General features: G+C 51.1%; 1 protein-coding gene and 1 long non-coding RNA gene across 2 annotated transcripts; one reads left to right on the top strand and one right to left on the bottom strand.

Annotated features, from left to right (window-relative positions):
• The first annotated feature begins 300 nt into the window (after positions 1-300).
• On the top strand, positions 301-10,410 carry EEF1G (eukaryotic translation elongation factor 1 gamma). Its single transcript, XM_069565971.1, has 10 exons — positions 301-936; positions 2,025-2,183; positions 2,857-2,920; positions 3,077-3,219; positions 3,694-3,837; positions 6,340-6,469; positions 6,877-7,090; positions 9,567-9,739; positions 9,826-9,950; positions 10,173-10,410. Exons 1-10 carry the CDS (start codon positions 925-927, stop codon positions 10,329-10,331), a joined length of 1,323 nt encoding a protein of 440 aa, XP_069422072.1. The 5' UTR covers positions 301-924; the 3' UTR covers positions 10,332-10,410.
• LOC138426944 (uncharacterized) lies at positions 8,638-15,598 on the bottom strand. The gene is made up of 2 exons (XR_011251840.1): positions 15,464-15,598; positions 8,638-10,601 (listed from the first exon to the last, which is right to left on the bottom strand). It is a non-coding gene; the product is annotated as an uncharacterized lncRNA (long non-coding RNA).
• Positions 15,599-15,975: the final 377 nt, after the last annotated feature.

Here is a 15,975-nt window from a genome sequence, read left to right as displayed (position 1 = left end):
CCCAGGGCAAGTGATTGGCACCTGGACACTCTCAGTACTGAGTTTTGGAAAGATGGAGTGCTGGGTGGGTGGCTTGAGCTGCACCTGGAAAGAACCAAGTTTCCTTCCTCATTTACATTACTGCCCAGATTATGAATGGTGACGGGCTTGAAATTTGGGTCCAGGGTTATAAATCCATTCTCTTCATATTGGGTAAAAAATGTTCAGATCTGAGTATGGGTAAAGGGCAACCCCTCATTTGAACTGTCAGCCCCTCCAAGGTGACAGAACTTGGCTGTGTTCTCCCTCAGTCCCTCCCCTGTTGCGGGTCCCGGAAGAGTGCCTCTTAGTAACAGCACCGGTGAGCTGCAAGGTGGTTTAATGGAAAAAGCCTCACTTTTACGGAGGGTTTCAGACCTGGGCTTGGGTTAGATGTACAATCTCTCCTCTAGAGAGCTGTAACAAAAGGAGCGTGGGACCCCGTCATCTCCACGCAGTTGCCACCCCAATGAGTCACGCGACCACGATGTTGTGGGTCTGGCACGACCTTCACCAAATCACCATGGGCCAGGCGACCCGGAGGGAAACGCCTCTGGTGCCCCGCAAGATGCCGAGCTGGCAGCTCTGCCACGTAGCTGCAGAGGGGCGGCTTTCCAGGCAAGACTCAGCGTCTCCGCGCGGTCTACCTCCACGTCCGGACTCGGATTGGCCATCCTCCACTGCGCCGGCGCGAGTTTTTTCCGCGCTGGCCAGTAGGCCCCACCCACTTCTTTTTCCATTCAGCTGCTGCGGGATACCGAACTGTCGTGCGTAAGCCTTCTATGCCGTCCTCGCTTTCCGGCTGCTGTTTCTCCACGGCTCTCCCCTTCCCCCCTCCCTTCTCTCCCTGACGGCTTACTTTGCGGCAGCGCGGAGAGCCCCACCCCCTTTCTCTGCGGAATCACCATGGCGGCTGGGGTAAGTTTGCCGGCTCCGGCGATCCAGGTCATCCTATCCGACGCCATCCTCTGCCCGAGCAGGCTCAGCCGGCGTCAGAGGGGTTCTGCAGCTGAGTCGGGAACTGATCCGGGGTTTGGAGATCGTACTCTTCGAGCGTAGGGCCTCCAGGCCCCAGAGGGGAACTGAGGCTAGGGCTCTGGGAGGCCGAAGAGGTGGAAGGGTCTGGGGTAGAGGAGAAAACGGATGCCGGATTCTGGCAATCTGGAGCTTGATAAAGCAGTTCGGGTTCATTGCCGCCTCGAGACGTGGGATCCGGGCAGGTTGGCAAAACTTTTGCGACCGTTTTGTGGGGCAACAGGAGGGACAGGGCGAAGAGGAAGGTCTTTATGGGCAGGTACGGCTGGCCACGGTTAAGGGTGGTCCGGTGGGGAGGTTGGGGAGCGAGAAGAGTCTCTGGACAGGGAAGTCAGGCCAGTTGGACCTCCCTGGCCAGGTTAATAGAAGGGGAGAAGGCAACCCGGAGAACTCACTGCGGGACAGGACCGAAGAGATGGAATGCGTGACAAGAAATGAAAGGGTTTTTAGGGAGACCGAGTTGATTTAAGATGCCATTCGGTTCCCGTGGCTATTTGGAGTGGGCTCGGAAATGTCTTGGTCGATGTGTGTGTCTTGGAAACAAGCGTGATACTTCTGATGGGTGAGCGGCTCAGCAGTAGAGTAGTCAGGCACTCGGCAACCATGAATGAATGAACAAGGGCTCTGGGAAGGGAGGGCTGTGTGTTTGTCGGCAGATGGAGTCTGAGGGACCTAGAAGTTCTGTATTTCTTGGAAATATATTTGAGGGGAAGAGAATGCTTCTAGAGACGTCCTTAGAGAAGGTCAAATCTGTCAACAAGCTTTATTTAGCAGTCGGTGTGTAGTTCTGTCCTCGGTATTTCAGGGGACTCTGGTTACACTTGACGGCAGACACGGAAGAACTAACTTGGTTCACCAGAGGGAGTGAGGTGAAATGGATTGGGATTACTCAGGGAAGTCATTGCCTGGAAACACTTAGGACTGGGACCCTTCTAGTCATTAATGTTTCATTCCCCATCTTTTCCCCACAGACCCTGTACACATATCCTGAAAACTGGAGGGCCTTCAAGGCCCTCATTGCCGCTCAGTACAGCGGGGCTCAGGTCCGCGTGCTCTCCGCACCACCCCACTTCCATTTTGGCCAAACCAACCGCACCCCCGAATTTCTCCGTAAATTTCCTGCTGGCAAGGTGAGTAGGGAAGTGGAAGAGGGGCCTTTGGTCCTGAGAATCCAAGGAGAACTGAGAAGCCATCACTCTGAAAATGGCTTCCATCTTTAAAGGGGATCTTTTCATGTTATTTTTTTCCCCTACACTTCAGAGACTTAAAACTTTTATTTTGAGATGATGGTGATTTATTTGTAGTTAAAAATAGTATAGAATTCTTCAGTGATTTCCTGTAAAACACAAGCTTTGAGGCAGACTGAATGGATTTTGACTGATTTCAGTGCAAATGTCAATAGGTCAGATACCTGCTGTGAGTGAAATTCTTGCCCCAAGAGGCTTAGGGAGATAGATAAATAACCATGCTAAGTCAAGTCCAGTGGAGTAGTACGTGGTAATGCTCTGGATAATATAGACAGCAGCAGATGACTTGGTTTCTTGGCTTTTGCTTATTTGATTGAGGAATTATGTACAAATATCTAATAATATCTAAATTTGGGGGGTTTCTTATGTGAGTTCACATTGTAGGGGGTAGCAAGTTAGTCATGTAGTTTTGGTTCTTGAGTTTCAGATAGCGTTGAGTTCGGTTAGCAAGGGATATCAGCCTTATATAAAAACTTCTATTCAAAACAGTTGAGCCTCCTGGACTTGACTAGTGAGAAACTGCTGTGTATTTTACTTTTGACTATTCTGTCACCAGGTTCCAGCCTTTGAGGGTGACGATGGATTCTGTGTGTTCGAGAGCAATGCCATTGCCTACTATGGTAATCTGCAGTGGCTGTGGGAGTGGGAGGGTCTGGAGATGGTGAGGCGTAGGGGAGGGTGGGGGAGCTGGAGTGGACAGAAAGAAGAATTTCCAGGCACCTGGACTGGTCTTGGCATAACCCCAGAGTTCTGACCTTCATGTTCCGCCTCTGCAGTGAGCAACGAGGAGCTGCGGGGAAGTACTCCCGAGGCAGCGGCGCAGGTGGTGCAGTGGGTGAGCTTTGCTGATAGCGACATAGTGCCACCAGCCAGCACCTGGGTGTTCCCGACCTTGGGCATCATGCACCACAACAAGCAGGTAAGCCTTGGAGCTTGGGGGAGACCACGGGCCGGGGTGGCATCCGCTTCCTGAGCATCCGGGACGAAGGAATAGGAAGGGCGATGCCAAGAACACCTAAATAGTTAAATCTTTGGGATGTAAGCTGGGAGTGCTGGGGAGCGCTGGGCAGACCCCGCGGAGGTGGGAGGTCTGAGTGGACAGACCAGAGATTTCTGCTGTAAAAAGATTGTATCAGATGGTAAGGGAATATAGTTAGATCAGATGACCTCTAAGGTGACTTCTAAAATTCAAAGATGTATGGCTATGATTAGTACAGTTTGAAATGAAGCCAGACTGCACCCTGAAGAAATTTAACATTGAGAGCTTCATTTGTGATACATTTGCAGCGAGCCAGGACTCAGTGGAATAGCTATTTTGGTTCTGTTATTGGGGGAGAAGGGCAGGGACAGGGCTTGCTACCCACTGCTGAGCCTGATCATTTTAAATCAATAGGCCACAGAGAATGCAAAGGAGGAGGTGAGGCGAATTCTGGGGCTGCTGGATGCTCACTTGAAGACGAGAACTTTTCTGGTGGGCGAACGTGTGACGCTGGCTGACATCACAGTTGTCTGCACCCTGTTGTGGCTTTATAAACAGGTGAAATTTATAAAGAATCTGGGTCGGCAGGGGGTAGATGAGGGTTAGAAACAAAGTGACACGTCTGCCAGGTTGCCTGTATTTTGCTCATGTGAGAGGGTCTGAGGTAACAGCTAGGCCTTTTTGTTTAAGTATTTATTTGTTTATTTATCTAATTGTGCTACGTGTTAGCTGGGCCTGCAGGGTCTTTTTTTTAATAGCTGTGCTGGGTCTTCATTGCCTCCTGGGCTTTTCTCTAGTTGGGATGAGTGGGGACTCCTCTGCCTCATGGTGTGCAAGCCTGTCATAGCAGTGACTTCTCTTGTAGCAGCGCACAGGCTCTAGGCTGTGGGCTTCAGTGGTTGTAGCTCCCAGGCTCTAGAATAGTTGTAGCACAAGGGTATAGTTGTTCCATGGCAGGTGGGATCTTCCTGGATCAGGGCTTGAGCTCTTGTGTCCTGCATTGGCAGGTGGATTCTTTCCCACTGAGCCACCAGGGAAGCCCCAACAGCTAGTCTTACTTGAGAACCACTGTTACTGGAAAACTGGGCTTGCCTCTTGAGGGGCGTTGAGCCAAAAGACTACCAGGCCAGAGAGCAGGATAAAGAAGGATTTATTATTATTGCTTGTAGCAGGTAAGGAAAACACCAAGCGTCTATCCTAACAGCAGAATTGGAAGTTTCAAGCTAAGGTGAAGGAAATGGCAACCCCCAATATTCTTGCCTGGGAAATCCCATGGACAGAGGAGCCTGGTGGGCTATAGTCCATAGGGTCATAAGACTCAAACGTGACTGAGCATGCACACACACGCATACTCATGAAGGGGCTTGGGTGGCTAATGGTTTGAACCTTAATTGAAGTCACGAGGGTCAGAAAGTGCCATCATCATCATCGCCTCTTCGGTTCCAGTTGATCCGGTAGTTGAGGGCTTTAGGCTAATCTTTATCACTGAAACAAGACTGGGAGTCTTTACTACTGATATAGTATCTTTGCTGTTGTTACTTTTCTTTCTGTAGTCTTTTGTTCCTGTGGTCTTTTATTCCTTTGATGGTTGATGGTTTAATCGCTAAGTTGTATCTGACTTTTGCGACCCCACGGACAGTAGCCCACCAGGCTCCTTTGTCCATGGGATTCTCTAGGCAAGAATGCTGGAGAGGGTTGCCATTCCCTTCTCCAGGATGTCTTCCCGACCCAGGGGTTGAATCTTCGTCTCCTGTGGCTCCTGCATTACAGGTGAATTCTTTACCACTAAGCCACCAGGGAAGCCCTTAAGATCATTTGTTACCAAGACCTGTTCAAAGACAAGTATTAGAGCCAGGTTCAGATCACAGACTGGCTTAGGCCAAAAATGACTTCTCTTATGTCAAGAAAGTCATGCCTGGTTCTCTTTCAACGTGGACCCCCTAACCTTATCTTCTTACATCGCAACTGCTTCCCCTCCTGAGAAGTTCGGTATTATTTTGCCACCCGTAATTTCTGTTTGGCAGCTGTTATGTGTAGTTTGTTCCCATGTTCCTAGGGCAGCCTGTTTGTGTTTAGTTGTGAAGACAGATAGGGGTGGCTGCTTCAGCATTAGGATCTTTGGAGGCAGAACTTGGAATAGTTCATTGGTTGTTGAGGAGGGCGGGTGTGGGAGGGGGCTGTGTGTGTGAATTCCATTAGTCTTCTCTGCATGGAATCTGTAAAACTAAGGTAGAAATAATCACCATTGAGGTTACTGGGTTAAAGATGGCACATTGCTGGTTCTAAACAGTAGTCCTTGAACCGATGCTGGTCCAGAATAGTAATGTGATAACCACAAAGAAACAAGCACCTACTCTTGTCAGAGCCTGTGCCAAGGCCTAACGGGGACCATCTTAGTGAGTCTTTGCATGTTGTGTGGGCGAGAGAAATGTAGCCCGCCAAAGGCATGTAGCTTGAGAGTTGTGGGGCAGGATTTGAGAACCAGCCGTACAGAGGTGATGGTGGCGTGACCCTGATAGCATTGTTTTCCCTCTGGTCTTGGTAAATGGAAACAACGGTAAATTAATTTTTCATGAAGCTGAGTTTAAGGACTGTCATTCTGAAATAAAACATTTCTTCTGCTGTCAAATATTTACTTTCTGAACTTTGATGATACGTGTATTTCTCACATATCACGCAGTTCATGTAGGTAGTTTTTGTTAGTTATTTGGCGGAGGGAGTTGGTAGCCCTCTGTTGGTCCCAGCCTTTTCAATTTTATTGATGCATGAAATTGTAGGTATGAAATGGCTTTGTAAAAGGAGTAAGGGATGATGTAAGTATTCCTGCCAAGTCCATGCATAGTGAATGGACGGTGGGACCAGCATCCATTAAACTGGATAGGGGTGCTAGAGAGAGACTAGTAAGGTAGGTGGGCATAGCCCTCCTGGGAAAGCTGGTGTCTAGGGGCTGAAAAGGAGTGGAGCTTCAGTGTAGACAGAAGCATGGGTCTCTGGCTCTGGCTCAGACACATCAGGATGTTTCCCTCCACTGACTTCATGTCCATTCTCGCATCCTGGCAGGTTCTGGAGCCTTCTTTCCGCCAGGCCTTCCCTAATACCAACCGCTGGTTCCTCACCTGCATTAACCAGCCCCAGTTCCGGGCTGTCTTGGGAGAGGTGAAACTCTGTGAGAAAATGGCCCAGTTTGATGGTAAGTCTGAGGTCCGGGGACATGCAGGCAGGATCAGGGGACTGGTTTGCTCAGTCTTAACCCCTAGATTTCCTGTCTGGGTTTTGGGCTCTGTGGACACACAGAACATAGGGCATCGTGTGTAGTAGCTAATCTTGTGTGACACTCTTACACATTGTTAATTCTTACACACCCGTGTGCTGGCACGCTTTTGTGTTAACACGTAGAATTCTGGTATGCATGTATTAGTTGCTGAGGGTCGCAGTCTTGCTCAGGGACGCACAGTGAACTGGTGGCAGGCACTGTGGCATCTGGGTCCCTTACTTGGCCCCCTGGTAGTTTTCCTCCCGTTACTATGCTTGTACCTGGTTTGGGAGGGATGTGGAAAGAGGTCAGACACTGACTTTTCTTCCTCTCTTTTGCACCAGCTAAAAAGTTTGCAGAGAGCCAGCCTAAAAAGGACACCCCACGGAAGGAGAAAGGTTCTCGAGAAGAGAAGCCGAAGCCCCAGGCAGAGCGGAAGGAGGGTAAAGAGGAGAAGAAGGCGGCTGCCCCTGCTCCTGAGGAGGAGCTGGATGAATGTGAGCAGGCGCTGGCTGCCGAGCCGAAGGCCAAGGATCCTTTTGCCCATCTGCCCAAGAGGTATGGATGTTGGAGGGCTTGGGATTTTAGGTTGTCCATACAAAATTGAGTTGCTTATCAACAACAGATGGGTGAATTTTAAAAAAGAAAGCAAGTTTCTAGTGCATCTGGTATTTGAGAATATCAGAACTTCTTTCTAGCAAAGAAAGCAGACGGGCCCAGAGTTCGGTGTGGAGGTGACTTGCTTTGGTGACTTGTTTGGTCTTGGGTGCACTTGTCGAGATTTGAGATGGCTGGGAACTAGTACATTGAGGGGTGCAAGAAGGATGAAGATGCAGAGAGCGCCTGGCGTCGGTTCTGCTGGGCTGGCTTTGCTGAGGCAGCAGACACCGCATCAGTAGCCTTTGATTGTCTTTTTGCTGCACCAGCCTGTATCAGAATTGCTCACTAAGAGAAAGAATGGTGACTATAGCTATATAGTGCTTGTCTGGTTGTTTCCCAGACGAAGGGAGTTAAACCCCTCAAGGAGAAAGAGGCAGATGAGGTGGGCGACTGTGTAGGGTTCTTGGAAGAAAGAGTACAGTAGAGGGGAGATTTTTAGAATCATATCTTTTTTCAGCTGCTGCTCTGTGTCACCTTATTAATGAGTTTCAAGCAATATGAGAAATGTCTTCTGTGGTCATATCACTTAGTTCTCTTTTCTCTTTTTCTTGCCCACTCACTCTGCCTTTCCCAAAGCCATCTGTCTTGTCACTAGTTGGTCCTTTGGGATGCAGGATTGTTTGACCTCCGCATTTTGTAGTGCTTTGTATATGGGATGAAGGAACACACACTGGTGATGGGCATAAGACGTATGTGTGGTGATAAGCAAAAAGCATGGTACTGGAGAGTTGCTGTAAGAAACTGCTGCTTTCCAATTTGGGGACCAACTTGGGCTGTAGCTGAGATATCTTCCTCCCGGGCACTTCATACAAGAGGCTCCTGACACAGCTGCTCTTTAAAAGATGTGTTTCTGAACCTTTTAGCACAAGATCAGGTCAGGACTGAGCAGCATTTTTGGTACGTGCAGTATACAACCCAAACTGTATATGCTATTGTAACAGATAGCTGGAGACATTCCCATATTTCGGGTCTGTACGCTGGGCAGAAAATAAATCAGGCAGTAAACATTAATAAATCTTTAGTAACCTGTGCTTTCTTTGTTATTGTTTTGGCATATCTATTCATACCTGTTGGTTGCATTACCAAGCTGCTCTCCTGAGCTGCCCAAATGCTTTACCCCAGGATTTTTAAAGGTGTTGTCTTCAAAGACAGAAAGACAAGACTCAAATGAGTCCAGAGTTAACTTTAGTTATTTTAAGGCCTTTGAGCTAACTTGTTTCAGGAGCTGTTTAGAGCCTATGTTCAGTTTAAGGGGAGAAATGGACACGTGATCATGAATAATAAAGTTCGGGAGGAAGTGAAAGAAAACTCCCCAGCTCCACTTCTGAGGTGGTTGAGGCAGTAAAGCTCCTCACATGAGGTCTCTGATGTGCATTTGGGAAGACCCTAGGACCTCTGGTTAAAAGACAGTTCTTGGCTACGTTATAACAGTGAGCAAGTCACACTACTTAACCAAATTTGTTTATAAAAGGAGGAACGGTAACAGTGTTTGACTCTGCAAGTTTGTTGACTTACTTATACTAATAATTGAACAAGCTAAACATTCAGTATAAGGGCGTTTAAGAGATTGATGTCACGTAACATTCTCAGTAGCCAGGCGATAAACAAATGGTGTAAGGCACAGCCTACATGCAGCATCTTCGGAACACCCCCGGTGGGAAAGACAGTAAAATACTAAGGCATCACAAGTGACCTTCTTCAGGCAGCATCTGTTTATAATTGGAAAAAACAAAACGGAAGCCTGCTTACCATGGTGGGAGCACCTCTCCTATTCTGATGCTGGCATCCTGGTGTCTATCCCTGTGCTAGATTGCTTCAGAGACCACCTGAGGGGTTTTCAGCTCCTGAACTTGTTTCTGGGCAGAGTAACTGAAGGACGCGGTTGTAGGATGTGGCATGGAGGCCCTTTGAAAACATTCATCTCTTAACATTGCTGTCATATTATAGTGTGTGTAACCCGAAGAGGCCTGTGTGATGGGGGTGGGGGTGTGGGCAGCGACTTGGGTGAGTCAGGAACCAAGTGTGACTCATGGAGAGGAGCCCTGGGAGGGGCCAGACAGGAAAGAAGAGTTCTCACTGGGAGTCTCCACCAGGGGGCAGCAGCTCGCCATACCTTTCTTGGGGCAGATGGCCTGGGCCCTCCTGGGCCCCACCGACCCCAGGCCTTGCATACCATGTACCTAGCTGCCCTGGCCCCCTCTCATACCCCTCAGCTCTCCTCCCTTGAGGAGATAACCATCTGCCAGTCCAGTGACTTTCTGTAAAGCAGTACTTCGGCATGAAAATGCCCTTAACTTCTTTCAGCCTGGCGACATCTGTTGCCTCAGTAGGACCTTCCCCACCTTGACTTCCTTGCTTTATTCCCTCCGTGCAGTACCTTTGTGTTGGATGAATTTAAGCGCAAGTACTCCAACGAGGATACACTCTCCGTGGCGCTGCCGTACTTTTGGGATCACTTTGATAAGGATGGCTGGTCCCTGTGGTACTCTGAGTATCGCTTCCCTGAAGAGCTCACCCAGACCTTCATGAGTTGCAACCTCATCACTGGTGAGAAGATGGCTCTGGGGGAGGAAGGGAGGCCACGGTAGTGGGTGATATGATTTCAAAGACTGAATGTTCTTCTTCCCCTTCAGGAATGTTCCAGCGATTGGACAAACTGAGGAAGAATGCCTTTGCCAGCGTCATTCTCTTTGGAACCAACAATAGCAGCTCTATTTCTGGGGTCTGGGTCTTTCGAGGCCAGGAGCTTGCTTTTCCGGTGAGGAAGGTGCAGGGAAGGTGGGGCAAGGATTTGGGAAATGCACTCATATTCCTGAGTCAGAGGGCGTCCTGGAGAGTCCAAGGAAAGTGCCCGTGAAAGAGCAGTCATGTTCACAGGCGTCCTGGGCTCCGATGATGGGTGTCTGAGCTGGAAGTAACAGGTATGGGACAGTGTCCGATAACCTGACCACATGCTTCTTCCCTGACTTTTTCTCCCCAGCTGAGTCCAGATTGGCAGGTGGACTATGAGTCATACACATGGCGGAAACTGGATCCCAGCAGCGAGGAGACCCAGACACTGGTTCGAGAATACTTTTGCTGGGAAGGGGCCTTCCAGCATGTGGGCAAAGCCTTCAATCAGGGCAAGATCTTCAAGTGAACACCTCTTGCCATCGCCCAGCCGCCTGCACCTGCCCTTCGGGGAGAATGGGGCTCATTAAAGGAAACTGAACACTGAACCCTTCCCTGTGCTGCCTCCTTTGTGGGTGATGGCTTCTTCAGAGGGGAGTAGATGTGTTGGAGCAGGGTTCTGTCCGTGCCTGCGGGACCTCCCTGCGCAGGAGAGAAGTCTTCAGAAGAGCAGAGAGGCCACTCCTCAGTTTTTGTTTTCCCGCATTGCTTCTTCCGTGATGACCATCTTCTAGCCTAGCTGGGAAAGATTGGATGTAGTTAGGAGGTGGTGACACGGGGCTTTGTAACTACCTAATTCCAGACCCTCCCCCGTGAAGGGGGAGAGTACCTGCTGGTGGGGTGAGAGCACAGCCACTTAACACGACTCCCCGCCCCTGCCCGGTGGGGCAGCAGCCATTCCCAAGGATCAGAGTTTTAACACTTCAGACCAACAAGACAAGGCACAGACTGCTTGGAACAGATAACTGGCCTGTGGGCCCAACTTGGCAGCGGATCATCTCTGGGGTATCCCTACTTTCTCACAAGGAAGTGGGGTTCCAAGATTTAAGTAACTTGCCTGTGATCACACATCTTAGGTGGTGGAGGCAGAATTTTGAACCCAGTGGGTGTCCCTGGATCCTGTACCATAAACACACCCTGCTGCTTCCTGAAATGTAGAGCAGTCATAAATGTCATTTAACAACCCTGCTCAGACCAGTGCTGGTTGCTTTTTTTTTTTTTCTTCCTTTGAGCTTAATTTTTATTACACTCTTTTCAGAAATAACTTGTCCTTCTCTGATGGTCTTTTCTGTGTCTTGTGAAAAGCATTATGGATCTCCCTGTAAATGTAACAGCTCAGGTGAAGTTGGAAACCTGGTTTGGTTCACATTTTGAGGCATATGCGGAAAGTCTTGAGTCTGGTCTCCAGGTTATAGGTAACTGGTTATTTTTTCCTGTTCCTGTTAGTCCAGGCACAAATAAGGGGATTCTTGGCTAGGGAGGGGAACACAGTGATCTCTCCTGGTACACGCGGCTATGGGCTGTAGCTTTTAAGGGGGTAGGACTAATTGAACTAGGACCTTGACTGCACTTGGGGTTCTGTGAATAAATGATTGGGAAGGTTGTGATTGGAATCCAGCTGGGTGAGGATGGGTTGATTCTTGCTCAGACTTCGCTCCCTGGTGGCTCTGTCTTGAATTGGATCCAAACCTGCTACCTAACCTGTCTTGCTTCTGAATATTCTGGGCTCCTCTAGGATAGGACCTAAGGGTGCTAGGTGCTGGCCAGGGTGTGCCCTAGGCTGGTTGCTGGGGCCTCACAGAACCTGTCAGACCCCTCCCGGATTCCATTTCCCTCCACACCCCCTGCTCCTTCTCTTGTGTGATCTTCCCGACCTTTCTGGTACCCTTAATCTTCCCAGGACCTTGGAGACTGAGGCAGGAGAAGTCGAGCCGGGCAGGTAGGTTTGAAGGGTTAGCCTGAGAGGCCCGGGGAAAACGGCGGCGGTTCCGCGAGGTGGGCCGCAGCTTGAGCTGCTGCGGGCCTGGCAGCCCACGTGGACAGCGGGGTTCTGGCGTGGGGGGCCTGGACCGCCTCCCAGCCTCCCTCGGAGACTGCAGGAAGAGTGACTCATCCACACGTCCTGCCTCCAGCGCCTCTAACTCGGGCGGTTTGGTGCCGGGAAGTACAGCCAGGTTGGAGGAGGAGGCCAGGCCTGCGCTTGGGGGAGGGCCAGGACCCGCAAGCCAGAGGTGGGGTGGGAGGCCCAAAGGGAGGGTGTTGTGGCCTCTAGAAGGCTTGCTGTTGGCCTCCGAGGGGGAGGCGGGGTGAGATGGGAGGGCCTCTACCCTGCAGGGGTCGGCTCGAAAGAGAGGAACTGCAGCAGTTTCTAGCGGCAGATGTGGGGCGGGTTAAGGGGGAATACATCTGCAGCTGGTTCGGTCCCCACCCTGCCCCGGGGAGCCCTGAGTCACCGCACCGCCGCAGGCGGGGGACTCGCGCCCTACAGGATCCAGCTGGGCGCCCCCCTCCCTCGCCCTACGCGCCGCTGGCTGGGGCCCCGCCCCTTTCCCCGCCCCTCCCAGTGCGGGGCGTGGATGCTCCCAGCCCCGCCCAGCTCGCCACCCGCAACCAGTGAGAGCTTGCGCGGTGGGGAGGTCTCCCGTGGCAGAGTCACTTTCGTGACGTGCCGGGGAGGCTCGCGCAGGAGCTGGCATCCCCGCGCCCAGGGTGCGGCTCAGGAGGGCAGGCGCTGGGGTCGCGGGGTGGAAAGGGATGAGGGCGCTGCGAGTGGGTCGAGAGCTGAGGACAGGGCAGGGTCTTGGAGAAAAGGGGATAGGATGGGGGAAAGAGGAGACTGTTTCATCCGCTTACTGGACAGATTCTCAGCGCCTCCAGAAAGAGAGGGTGAGAAACGAGAGGGGGCCAGGGCTCAAGAGGTGCCTTTGACTGCAGATAAAATCTTTACAGAGGCTAGAGTGTCAATGGGAGGCCGAGTCTTGGTTTAGCTTGTAGATAAACCAGTAGATACTGGTCAAAGCAGCTATTTATTTTAGCTTTGTTGGTGCTTCTGCTTAAGTCACTTATTAAAAAGTCAAAAGCCTTTAAAGTTCTTCCAAGAAAGACCTAGATTATCTTTTCCTCATGTCCTGGTTGGAGCCAGAGCTGGACAGCTGCTGCTCGCACTGGGTCAGACCCATCCCACCAGCTGCCCACATGCCCCAAGTGTGCCAGTTCTCCTTTTGAAGGGTGGGGGAAGGGTCTAGAATGTTGAAGGGAGAGGCCTGAAGTGCTTTGAAGACTCCACCCAGTCATTTCTGAAACTGATACTGTGGTTTTCATGGCAACCTTTCATGGCGTGTCCTCAGAATGCAAACTCTCCCTCCAAACATCAAATGGATTTTCCTGGGTGAGTGTGGCTTCCCTGGTTCACCCCATCAGCGGTACCTCCAGGACACTGCAACTTCCCCCACGTGATTTGATCAGTTCTGTGTATGTTAGAATGTCATTCTGGGGTATCCACTGTCTTTATTCTTTGCCTAACTCTATGGAGCTAAAATATTGGCGCTCCAGAAAGGTTAGAGAAACTATGCCACCTGCTCTTGTCTGTTTGCTCTAATCAGGCTGGCATGGCTCCCAGAGGAGGCTGTGTTTTACTCCAGTGGACTGACTGGGGTGTCCCAGTACCTCAGCACCCGAGGGATGGGTGGAGTGGCAGGTGATGGCGGTTGCTGGAGAGTAACCCTATATTCACTTGAATCTCTTGTAAGAGGGAGAATGTCTTGGGCAGTTAGGGCTGGGTCAATGGCAAAGGTATCCTTCGTGACCCTGGATCTCTAGACGTTCCCGGATTTTTTTCATTCTTGTAGCCCCCTCCCCTGCTGTAACCACCCCCTTTTGTTTTCCTAATTTCCTCGGGATTCCAAAGACAGCCTGTTGACCTTACTTTGTTTTATACAATGGGCAGGCTTTGCGCTGAGCCAGAGCTGGATGGTCATTCTGTGTTTGGGGCTATTTCTGATCAGATCTCCCGTGGAATGTGCCTCCCTCTACTTCCAGCTGCCCCCTCCCCTCCGCAGCAGGAACAGCTGTCATGTGAGGGCCTCTCCCGCTGGCTCAGCCCTTTTGCAATCATCTGGCTGGCTCTGCCAGGATGGGGGTGGATAGTGAGGATGGGCAGAGCCAAGGGGTAAGCGAGGGGACATGGCAGGTCAGGGGAGCCATTGGAGGGTAGGGAGGGCTATGGAGTGGAAGGCAGAAGGGTTGCCAAGGCCAGGCAGGAGGAGTGGGAGCCGGGTCGGGGAGGTTAGGACACTCATCAAAGGGACGCGGGGGCCCACACTGGAAATGGAAGCTTTCTAAGTTGTAAGGGAGAGTTGGTTATAGCGGGACCTTGGCTGGTCATTCTCCACGGAGATCTGCGTTTCCCTGACTCACAAGGGAGCCGCGGGGTGCCTTCCTGCCTGTCAGCCTCTGTGCGGGGACCTGAGTCACCGAGTTGCCTGGGGTGTTGGCTGCCCTACGGTGGCCTTGCCTGTGCCCGTGCCCCACCCACTCCTACTATTAGGATAGGGGTTAGCAAACACACCCCTTTTATCCCACTGTGTTCAATAGCAACTCTCCATCTCTTTGACTCAGTCTTACAGAATGTACCTCCGGGAGACCACAGCACGTAGTCCCTTTCTTTCACCCAAGAGGAAACTGGAGTCCAGAGAGGGGAAGTGACTTATCAGGGGTGCATGCTTCTCTTTCCACAGTTCTTGCAGGCGCTCAACTGAGTCACTTTTGCTCCCAAAAAAAGAGCAGAAGGGTGCTTCTCCCAAAAGTGGTGGACAAAGCACACTAGGTTTCGGAAGCCAGGAAGAGGGTGGTATCAGCCCGAGAAGGACAGCCCCGACCCGAGTAAGGCTCGTGGAAGTTGAGCAGGTCCTAGGGCAGGGTCAGCCCCAGCGATCCAAGTCCCTGGGGCAGCGGGCAGAGGGCACAGGGTGTAGCAGAGGCGGGACTTCGAGTGACAGGAACCTCAACTATGTGGTGACTCAGGCTCTGGGCAGCCTAGGCCCTTCCTTCCCCGCTCAGTCTGATCCCCTTAAACTGGACTGGGGAAGTGTGAGCAAAGGACGGAGAGGGAAGCCCGGACTGGTCTCCCCTTCCCCGGGGAACTGGGGGGAAAGCAGAGGAATCTGGAAAGTGTGGGAGAAAGACAGAGTCCAAAAAAGGGGAGAGGAGACTAGTGCTCCCCTCTCCCGGCGCCTCCCTCGTGCTCCCCGCTCCCTGCTGGGGAGGGGAGCTGGCTGGGGCGTTGGCTGCTTCGTTCATTCCAGCTCCCTCCCTCGGCTCCTGTTTACAAGTCCGTCCGCCCAGTCCCTAGCTCAGCTTTGGGCTTTTTTTTCCTCTCCCTCCCTCCCTCCCTTGACAGTCTCATTCAGTCCTGTTTTGCCACTTCTTTCCCTTAATCCTGGGTCCCCATTTCCTGTTACCTTTTTGCTCCCCCAGCATCCTAGCCCCAACAGCGCAGGGCCATCTAGGAATCCAGTTGTCATGTGCATCCTCCCGCCCCACTCTCCCTGCTCCCTTTCCCCCCACTTCACTTGCCCAGACAGCATTTCTTTGCCTTCTTACCTCCCAGTCTCTCTACTCAGGGCCCTGGGTCTTGTCTCTTGTTCTCTAATCAGCTTTAACTTGGGCTCTGCTTGGGTCTGAAGATCTCAATTAGGACTGAGTGTAATGGGAGGGTTTCCGGTATCCCAGCTGTCTGATCTGAGCAATTCAGGAACTCCTTATTTGAAGCCTGAGCTTTAAATACAGCCTAGGATTTGAATTGAGCTGGAGGAGGATGGGTTGACTTGGCTTCCTATTGCTGAGTTTGAGTTTGGAGTTTGAGAATTGCTTAGAAAATAATGTTTGGATCCCAGAATAACCCAATAAACTTGCTGCTCCACTGGGGAAGATGATAGATTAAGAATTAAAAGTGAGAGACTTCCCTGGTAATCCAGTGGCTAAGACTCTGCTCTCCCAATGCAGGGGGCCCGGCTTCGATCCCTGATCAGGGAACTAGATCTCACATGCCAAAACTAAGATCTGGTGCAGCCAAATAAATATATATTTTTACAAAGAATTGAAAGTGAATGGAG

This window comes from Ovis canadensis, chromosome 21 (genome assembly GCF_042477335.2).
Source record: "Ovis canadensis isolate MfBH-ARS-UI-01 breed Bighorn chromosome 21, ARS-UI_OviCan_v2, whole genome shotgun sequence".
NCBI classification, from domain to species: domain Eukaryota; kingdom Metazoa; phylum Chordata; class Mammalia; order Artiodactyla; family Bovidae; genus Ovis; species Ovis canadensis.
The sequence above is the reverse complement of the archived record's forward strand: the minus strand, read 5'-3'. Positions and strand labels throughout refer to the sequence as shown.

Bases quoted from the DNA above. Each gene is read 5' to 3' on its own strand.
- EEF1G (XM_069565971.1), top strand. The intron at 2,184-2,856 runs GTGAGTAGGGAA...TTCTGTCACCAG, and splicing joins GTAAATTTCCTGCTGGCAAG to GTTCCAGCCTTTGAGGGTGA. The intron at 9,740-9,825 runs GTGAGAAGATGG...CTTCCCCTTCAG, and splicing joins GAGTTGCAACCTCATCACTG to GAATGTTCCAGCGATTGGAC.